The following is a 10,570-nucleotide window of genomic DNA, read 5'->3' on the forward strand; positions in this document are numbered from 1 at the left end:
AGAGAGGAAACTAGAGGAGGGAGGCGAAGGAGTTCGTATCGCATTTTAAACTCAGATCCAGATTTAAAATTCAGTACTCTGATCGAATTAATCGACTTTTTTAAATCTATATGCAAACCCGGATTTGACATGGGTGAAAAACCAGAACCGGTATAATTCCGGGCCGGTCCGGATAAAATCCGGCCCGGTTGACAGCCATAGATAAACCCATGTGAGTGCTCTGACATTACCCCACCCCTGTTGCATAGGGACTACTGCAGAAATAGTATCTCCCTTGAAGTGGAATCCAAGCAGGGCGCCAGCGCAAGAAGAGACGAGGTGAAAGCTAAGAAATATTGGCTCATGGCGGATCTGGGCCACCTTTTCTGCGTTTTAGTGAGCCTTCTCCACCCAGTCAGCTGCAATGGTCAGCCCAAAGCACAGGGAGAGCACAAGACGTTGTTTGTGTTGGGAGACTCCCTTTTTGATCCAGGCAACAACCAGTACCTCAATGATAGCGTAGAAGGGGGAGCACTTCCATGGCCATATGGGGAAACCTATTTCGGCCATTCCACTGGGAGACTCTCCGATGGCCGTCTAGTTCCCGATTTCGTTGGTAACGACCACGTATCTCACTCTCTCTCACAAATGCTCTAATTGCAGGGGATTCAAACCGTATCTGTGACATGCGTGTGGATTTCAACGTAATCTATAAGTTGGTTTGTTTGTTTGAAAATCCTAGATAGGGCTTTAAGTGATAGACCTTGATTGTAACTCTCTAATACGGGAAATGGCTGCAGCTCAGTTCGCGAAGTTGCCTATACTTCCACCGTACCTGCAACCAATCACACATCGATTCACGGATGGGGCCAACTTTGCTTCAGCTGGAGGAGGTGTTCTCGTTCAAACCCACCCTGGAACGGTAGGTGTTCATTTTCCAAAGTAAGACTTGTTTTTGGATTAAGACTTAGAATGGTGCTCCTAGAAATAAGGGGGGAATGCGTCAAGGTCGAAATGAAAAATTACTGAAAGGCAAATCTTTTTCTCATGGCATGTTTCCTCGAAAGAAATTTTGGCTTCGTAGATGCTTGAAACTTTTTGCTACTTATTAAAACTATGAAATGAATGTAAAGGTAAGCACTCTAAATGTTTGATAAGAAGCTAAACACACCTCTGAATGAAAACTCACTCTCACGCTTTGCGACTTATAAGTGTTGACTACACATTTCATGGATAAAAATTATACAAATTGAATTGCTATACCTCTTTCTATTTTGTAGTTAGATAAATCTTAACTTTCTTGTTGTCATCTGCTTGTTGAGGACTTCTCTCTCGAATGCTCTGTTTGAAGTTTGTCATTATTTTTGGGCTTGTTTGTGTACAGACTGATTCTGTTTGTGTGCGGCCCAATTTGATGACTGACCCGACAAGAATTCTTTGCGGTGTTTTGGACAATTTTCAATGAGGCTTGAGCTATGAAGCACAAGTTTGGGCCGATAGGCTCTTGAACCAACCCGACTAGTTGATTGGGGTTTACCATATATTATATTAAAGCCTTGTACAAATGCTAATTAGAATTTCCTATATATATATAACCACTATTCCCGTACGGCCGCACTGTATATTGGACTATCATTTGAAATAAAATCCTATGCAGATATGTGGACGTGGGCACGTTGCCAAGCCATATAAATCTTGTGTATCGTGTGTGATCGATTTCGTTTTTGCTATACTTTTTCCCAACAACTATCTTTTGATCCAATAATGAAGCACTTGGGCGAAATGAGATTTTACTTTTTAGCAGATTAATTGACCTTCTTTATTTCAGATAAGTCTCCCAATGCAGCTAAGCTATTTCAAGGCTGTGGTGAAGTCATTGAGGCAAAAACTGGGTGATGTAGAAGCCAAGAAGTTGCTGATGAAAGCTGTATACTTGTTTAGCATTGGAGGGAACGATTACTTTAGCTTTTACACACAGTACCCAAATGCTACTCAGCCGTATCGAAGACAATATGTGGGTATGGTGATCGGCAACCTGACTAGTGTTCTCAAAGTAAGAAGTTCACTTTTGAGAAATTAAATTTGTGCTGGTATTTTACTGCGGAGACATCATTTAACAATTTGGTCTATGTTAATTTATAAAAATTTTCTTTGAGCAGGAAATATATGGTTTAGGAGGAAGAAAAATCGCATTTCAGAATGCAGGGCCTTTGGGTTGCCTACCAGCCATGAAGGCTAGGGATCCCCAACTTGGTAGTGAATGTGCTGAAGAACCCTTGGCTCTAGCGAGGCTGCACAACAGAGCTCTAGCCAATGTTCTTAAAAAGCTAGAGAACAAATTACCGGGATTCAAATATTCAATATTTGATTACTACAGTGCCCTTGGAGACAGGGTGCAAAACCCTTCAAAATATGGTAGGCTTTGAGCACCATCCCTGATCTATATGCTTGTGCCTATAGAGCTACATTTACCCTAATCTTTTTTGCAACTCTTACCATTGTTTTTCAGGATTCAAGAATGGAAAGGCTGCGTGTTGTGGCAGTGGAGCGTACAGGGGACAGAATTGTGGAGGAGGAAGAAATGGAACAGAACCATACGAATTATGCAGCAATCCTAGCGAGTATGTGTGGTTTGATGGTGGCCATACCACTGAAAGAGCTAACCGACAGTTAGCAGAGCTGATATGGAGTGGAGGACCACGTTTCACAGGGCCGTACAATGTGAAACAGCTATTCGAGCATCCATGAGAAAGTACTAAATTGTCAACAGTTGTCATACTTACCTTTCTTATGATGTTTAAGGAGGTTGCAGTCATAGGGCCTGTCACTGTGAACCAAACTTAAAAAAGATCTGTATTTTGCCTTAACCTTACTGATGCTTTCATCAGATTATGAATTTGAGTAGGGGTGAAAACCAACAGATGCAAACCGAACCTGTTTTATACATGTTTAAAACCGGCTGGTTAAGGAGGAGAAAACCAGCATGCTCAATTTTAGCATGATTTTGGTTGGTTCATTGGTGTCCATTCGGTGGTGCGATGAGAGATTGTATTGAGAAAATAGAGGTTGCGTCATCACGATGAGAGATAATGGTGGTGCGTCGTGATGAGAGAGAGAGAGAGAGAGAGAGAGAGAGAGATAAATGAGAATCGGGAGAAGAAATAGGAGGGGGTATTAAACCCTAAATCCAAACAACGTCGTCCGGCGTATTAAATCAAATGGTGTAATTTCATTCTAATATTTTTTCTAAATGGTATCATTTTATCTAAAATATATATATTATTGGCCTCTTTAGTTGTAGTTTGAAATTGCAACTGAATCGGCCGACGTCGATTTAATCAATTTCCTACTACCAACCAACTAGCTCTTTGTCGATTCTAGCCTTCAGCTGCCAATTCCATTAGTTTTTGTACAGCCCTAAATTTTGGTTGATAAGTTTGTGGCTAATCTTAGTTATGTCACTGGTAGCAAATATATGTTTAATTAAATATAAATGATTAAATTTATTTTTCTCATCAATTTAGATTTTTAGATAATTTCTGTTGAACCCAAGATTTCAAGTTTTGTGTAATTATATATTTACACATTGATTTTGATGATAACAAATGAATTCAAAGAATAAAGAAATCTCAAGCTCAAGTTGTCTACACAATGGAGTCAAGCACATCAAGAAAACAAGCATGAACAAGAAGGAAACAAGTTCACATTAAAATTATAGAGTAATGTTGTAAATCTCTTCAAAATTCAAAATTAGGATTAATGCTCAAAATTAATATTTTATCATAAAGCATTAAAATACTTTTTCCACATGTGCATGAATATTTTTGAAAATTAAATTTGAAAATTTTGAAAGATGATTGATTGTCATCTTTTGCATGTGCATGCCTTGATTAAAGGGTTGAACTTTGAAAATATTAAAGATGATTGATTGTCATCTTTCACATGTGCATGTTTTATTTAAATATTTTCAAAAGTGATTGATGCTTTTTTAGACTTATACAAAAGGTAGATGATTTTGTTTGAAAAATTTGAAAAGTAAAGTGTGCTCATTTTGTCATATACAAAAAGTAAAAGATTAGGTTTGAATTTTTTGAAAAGGAAAGTGTGCTCATTTTGTCATATGCCAAAAGTAAAAGATTAGGTTTAATTTTTTTGAAAAAGTGAATGATGTTGTCTTTGACAATTGAAAAAGAAGAACCTTTTATTTGAATTTTTTGAAAAAGTGAATGATGTTGTCTTTGACATGTGAATCTTTTTAAATTTGAATATGAAGTCTCATATGCCTATAAATAGATCATTTGAGAGCTTCACATTTACAACACCAAGAGCATACAACATTCATTCAAAGCTTTCATTCTCTCTTTTCTAAGCATTAAGCTTTAATCCTTATTCATTTTGAGAGATATAGTTTATGCTGTATTGTTCTTATTTCACTCATTGAGGAATGTTTTCTGATAACCTACCCACTATCAGTTTTTGTATCAGAAAAAGGGTGTGTATAACCCTTGTGTGTGTAGAAAGTATTCTACACGGGGAATAGTTGAATCACCACGTGTAAGGTGATTGCAAGTGTAGAGGGTGTTCTACACAGATCCTTTGTAGCGGTGTTGTTCAAAGGTGTAATAGGTTTCTATCTCCACCTGAAGGAAGTTGAATAGTGAATTTAGAAATTCTCAAGGGGTAGCTTGAGGCGAGGACGTAGGCAGTGGGGCCAAACCTCGTTAACATACTGAGTTTGTTTCTCTCTTACCCTTACTCTTTATATTTATTGTTATTTCATATTTTGTTTATATTTTATATTATATATTTGATTTATAATTGTTATTTTTTTTAATACAACTCAATTCACCCCCCTCTTGTATTAGTCATCTGGGCAACAATTTCATAACATGTAATAGAGGTTTTTAAGTGTGAATTATAACTCTACATTTTACCTCATAATTAAATATCTATTTCAAATATTTAGCTCATTTATTAAGAGAAAACATGACCTATACAAGGCATACGCGAGAGAAAGTGATAAAAAATAAATACAAATAATTAAATGTACTTCTTTGCATCAATTTAAATTTTGTGACAAGTTGCATTTATTGACACATAATTCTCTCCAAAAATATAGTAATGGAAGGGAAGAAGAAAATTGTGGGAAACTTTGCACTTCGTTACATCAGAATTCTCAAGCACTACCATTTTGCTTGCCCCGACTTCAAGAGAAGATTATTTATATCGAGAATTACAAAAGGATTTAGCAAGCAATCCTGCTTAAGCGAACTCGTAAAAACACAGTAATCGTAATAATGATAAAATAATAAATCAAATATTCACATGATACATCCATCACGTGGTGCAAATAACTCTTCGTATTAGAGTAGTGAGTGACGAGAGCACATGGTGGTCCTGTGCCGTATGTCTGTATTTTTCATAAGAGTAGCGATATTTGCAAACCCTTTCACCGCTCCATTTTCACGCATGAAAAATTTTATTTGTAATCATTTCTACGTATTTTTTTTTTTATGTATTGATGCGTTATTGTAACATATGCAAATGAAGCGTGCTATACCCACGGCACCGAGATCTGAGGGTGTGGTCTGAAAAAAGAAATTCACTTTGGCTTTTTTTAGTTTTTTTATTTGTTTTAATATATTTTTTTATACCTTTAAATATTTACAAATAAAAATCCACAAAATCATTAAAAAAATGAATAATTTTATACACCAATCACATCTTATTTTTATTCTACTAAGATGTGATTGTCAACCGTTATTTGTTAGGTATTTAATATTCTTGAGAATTTAAAATAAAAGTAAATTGTCAATAATTTTAAACAATATTCATTTGGTTTGGGCTACTTTGAAGTGGGCCCATGTTTCGTTGGGCAAAATAAATCAGGCATTGATCCAAAACAATGACAATTGTTAATACATCCAAATTTCCGATACACCCACTCAATCTATCACGTCCCTGCAGTTCATTTTCATTCGTACGTTGTCTTTCTTGTGTTTCTCCAGATAACCCTTAATTAAGTTGCTAGTAAGCTATTTTGAGAATAAGTTAAAGCTGCAGCTAGGTTATGCAGAAGTCATGAAATTTCTAGCCAATTCTGTATATTTGTTTAGAATTGGTCCGATCGATTATGAAAATAGTGATATCGGTATAAACAATTAAATCGACATGATTTCCTGCTACTAATTTTTCAGAGAGCATATAAATTTGGAGGAATTAAGGAAATTTGTTCCAAAACTTGCGCCCTTGAGCCTACAGTCATGGCCAAAATGAACAACATAGCCCTGTCCTTATCTCCTCAAGAAGATAGATACAAACGCAGCTACCTGGAAATAGAACCGAAAACTCTCCACTCCAAACTACGCTCATTCTACATGTAACAGCCCGCTAGAAATTCAATTAAGGAATTTCTATTGACTTTAGGAACCTCGTGAAAACTCTGTAAGTTTACACGAATCGACTAATCGCATAAATTTTAGCCTGTCAACATAGTTAGTGTTATCACTCACTATGGTGCTAGAAATGCGATTTTAATTATTTGAGATAGTTAAAAGTGTCAGAATACATTATAGTCTACACCACTAGGCTTAATTAAATATTTAGAATTTTTCAGTACTAAGTTTATTACGTTTATTTTTGGAGTGAATAGTAACCTCGGTAAATGTACTGAGCGCAGTGTTTTCAAAATCATAGTGTGAAATGTCCAAATTAGGATAGCGATATTTTATTTGGACACTTGGCAAGATCTTAACCACACATAATGAATAGTATTAGATACTTGGCACAAAGAGAAACCATTAGATGGAATTGTGAAGGAAATCAAGGTGTGAGATCATGACACCTAAGCAAAATACACATTTGGAAAATATCTTAAGAATAGAGATTTAAAATACACGTAGAAAGATTTTAGCCACCTTACTCTTCCAAGTCTACTCCACATTTGGAAAATATATTGAGCTGATTTTTATAGATATTATTGGATAGAATATTTTGAGATAATATTTTATAGATATTTTGGGTAGGAGAAAACCACACTCAACTCTCAACTCCAGCCTTATCATCTCCCTTATCTCTTCCATAAGCATCTCCAGCCATCACCCACGAACTTATCTTCATTTACACGTTTCTTTAAAAGAATATCAAACATTCTCTCTCGGACAGCTTTTAGGAGTTCTTTTGCATGCCCATTTCGAAGCTGTTTTCCTCGTGATCGCGCTTGAGGTTTTATAAGAAACGCGGAGATCGAGGTAAGTTAGCTTTTAACTTACTAGCAGTCTACTGTGTATGTGTGCTAAGTAAAAGAACTATAGTGTATGTATGTGTGTTATCATATATGTCATGCCACGCCAAGTTATCACGTAATTGTTTATTATACAGAATTTATTCTGTCATCAATTTTTATCTGTTACATAATATATTCTGTTATGTATTACTGTACATTACAAGTACGTCATGCTAAGTATGCCATCTATTACATGTATGTCAAGTCATGTAATATTCACTGTTGCAAGTATGTCATGTTAAATATGTTGTCTATTATATGTTATGCCATGTTACGAAATGTTTCTATCTCAAGTTGGTCATGTATTTCAAGTTATGTTCAAGTCACGTTTCATCTTGAGTACATTATATTTGTGTAGAATACATGGGGCCACAACAACTGTGGAGTATGTATTTTACTACAATTGTGATGCGTAGAATACATGGGGCCACAACAACTGTGGAGTATGTATTTTTCATGTTAAGTCAAGTTTGTGTAGAATGCATGGGACCACAACAACTGTGGAGTATGTATTTACACGTAGAATACATGGGGCCACAACAACTGTGGAGTATGTATTTTTCATGTTAAGTCAAGTTTGTGTAGAATACATGGGGCCACAACAACTGTGGAGTATGTATTTACACGTAGAATACATGGGGCCACAACAACTGTGGAGTATGTATTTTTCATGTTAAGTCAAGTTTGTGTAGAATAAATGGGGCCACAACAACTGTGGAGTATGTATTTACACGTAGAATACATGGGGCCACAACAACTGTGGAGTATGTATTTTTCATATTAAGTCAAGTTTATGTCGAATACATGGGGCCACAACAACTGTGGAGTATGTATTTTTAATGTTAAGTCAAGTTTGTGTAGAATACATGGGGCCACAACAACTGTGGAGTATGTATTTTTCATGTTAATTCAAGTTTCAGAGCAAGTTCATGCTAAGTCAAGTTTCAGATCAAGTTCATGTCAAGTCAAGTTCAGTTCATGATTCAATTTAAGCTATGTCAATTATGCTATGTTGTACGCTAAGTTATACTTTAATTACTTATGAATTTGATTATGCATTTATGCTTTTACTGTCATACATGTATCATTAATCTGTATGGAAGTTTTTTGTTAACTTGCTGAGATTTGTAATCAAATCTCACTTTGGTAGTCCCAACTACCATTCCCCCCGAATGGTAGATCTTGTTACAGGACTTGAAGGAGAATCAGGAGCTGATCAACTAGACACAGTTGACTAAGTGACGGTGCGACATAAATGTTGATATAGTAATTAACGTAAATTACTACTTGTACGATTGAGTTGCATCTCTACTACTTTTTGGATCATAATCATTTTGGACTAGTGTTGTGATCTTAGTTGTTCAATGGATTTTTATTAATGAAGTATGTTTTAAGCATTTGGGATATTTTCAATTTGGTGCATAGTATTGCTAAAGAAAAAATTTATTCGCTGCGAATATTGCATATTGTTAGATGCATGTTAGGAATATTGCATCTTATATGTCATGAACGGGGGCAGGTAACCTTGTGTTGCATGTCTCGACGCTTCAAATGTCCGTCCGATCCCAAACGGAATTTGGGGGCGTCACAGGGTGGTATCAGAGCAATACGTCTCTGGGCAGTAAATCCACATGTCCTTAGGAAATGCACCAAACATTAGGCTTGAATTTCTTAAGGTATGAAAGGTAGTATGTGGTTTTTATACATATACTCGTGTGTTTCAAGAAGGGACACATGACTCGTGATAGAATACCTCGGAATCCTAAGGGAGATAATAATCAAGAGGATCAGAATTTCCCGATGGATGAAGGATTAGTTGAGGTAAACATAGTTAACGTTGATCTGATTGCAATTGATGGTAGTATTGCATTATTGTTATTTTGGAGTAGGTCAAGTCATTGGGGTTGGTAAATTGTACATTGTTTGATTCAAACGAGTCATTGTTTCTATTAATTGTGGTGCTTGAGAATTCAGCTTGGAAGTTGAATTGTTACTCTAGTGGTAAGAGTAAAAAATTTTCATTAGAAGTATTATTGTTCATACCAATGTAGATATAGAATACATTTTAGTAATATGAAAAAGGATATGTAGGATTGATGAATGGTATTCCACATATTTGGAGAATTGTTTTGATTCTAAAAATACGATAGAAATTGTGTTTGGAAGAGTAATTTGATTAGGAGAAGCTTTAGCCTTAATAGGATTCATTTATGATAATAGTATTACCACGCCGCCAGTAAATGATTTCTGGCAAAGCACTATCTTTATGGATACATAGATCGATCTTCTTTTGAAGACTATTATATGGAGAGTAAAATCTTGGTCTTGAGGATTTATGTGAACATTAGGAACAAATCATTTAGAGTTAGAATAATTGATAATTTATGATGGATAGAAGAGTTATGACAATCATAAGAGAGAAAGTTTCAAGTTTAAGTTATTAACTGGTCAGTTATCAAAGTACCACCTAGGAAGATGACTGATTGTTGCGATTATAAAGAAGTAAGTTAGTCCTAGACCAGTAGAACTCCTTGAGGTTTTTATTAACTTGAAGATTACTGAGAGTTTGGATATGCATGATTAAATGCATATTTATATGAGTCATTGGATCATGTCATATATATGAAAATCCCTGAAAGAAATAAAATAGAGTACATAAAACATATACCAAAAGATAGAAATACAAATATGAATATTTGTGAAGTATTATTTTATTATCATAAAGCAAAATTACAGAAATTTGAGACTCTTTGCCTCAATCTTTAAACGTTCTTGCTCTTCAAAAATCTGCATGCCTCTCCTATCTAAAGGAGTAGCCACTCGAAAAGAAGAGTTAAGCAAAGATTTTAAATCTCTGTTCTCTCGCTTTACTGCTTCTATCTTCATGTTGGATTCCATAAGAAGCCTCTGAAGCAGAGAAATACTCTCGTGGAGTTTGTCAACCCCACCAGTCCTGGATTGCAGTCTCTGAGAATATGCGACAATGGCTGATGAATATCGAGTACCGAGACTCACAAGCTCGTAGATAAGTTCATTTTCTGACTTATTAGTCAGATCATTATTTGATTGCATAATAGCACCTATGGAAGAAGCAGAAACAACTGGGGAACGAGGTGCAGAATACCTCATGTTTTGGCAATGAGAAGATTGCTGAGCCATTGCAAAGTGAGTAAGCAGAAAGAGATTGCAGAGTAAGAATGCAGATTAATTTCAGAAAAGTGAAGAAGATGAGATGAGAAAGAAGATGAACTGAATAATTCTTTTATAGAGAAAATTATGACGAATCACCTCTCGTGAATCATTTCT

General features: G+C 35.6%; 1 protein-coding gene across 1 annotated transcript; it reads left to right on the top strand.

Annotated features, from left to right (window-relative positions):
* The first annotated feature begins 225 nt into the window (after window positions 1-225).
* LOC122279956 (GDSL esterase/lipase 1-like) lies at window positions 226-2,907 on the top strand. Its single transcript, XM_043090875.1, has 5 exons — window positions 226-595; window positions 780-901; window positions 1,808-2,032; window positions 2,139-2,394; window positions 2,489-2,907. The coding sequence occupies exons 1-5, from the start codon at window positions 343-345 to the stop codon at window positions 2,725-2,727; spliced, it is 1,095 nt and encodes a 364-aa protein (XP_042946809.1). The 5' UTR covers window positions 226-342; the 3' UTR covers window positions 2,728-2,907.
* Window positions 2,908-10,570: the final 7,663 nt, after the last annotated feature.

The sequence above is a fragment of the Carya illinoinensis genome, chromosome 1, assembly GCF_018687715.1.
Source record: "Carya illinoinensis cultivar Pawnee chromosome 1, C.illinoinensisPawnee_v1, whole genome shotgun sequence".
NCBI classification, from domain to species: Eukaryota; Viridiplantae; Streptophyta; class Magnoliopsida; order Fagales; family Juglandaceae; genus Carya; species Carya illinoinensis.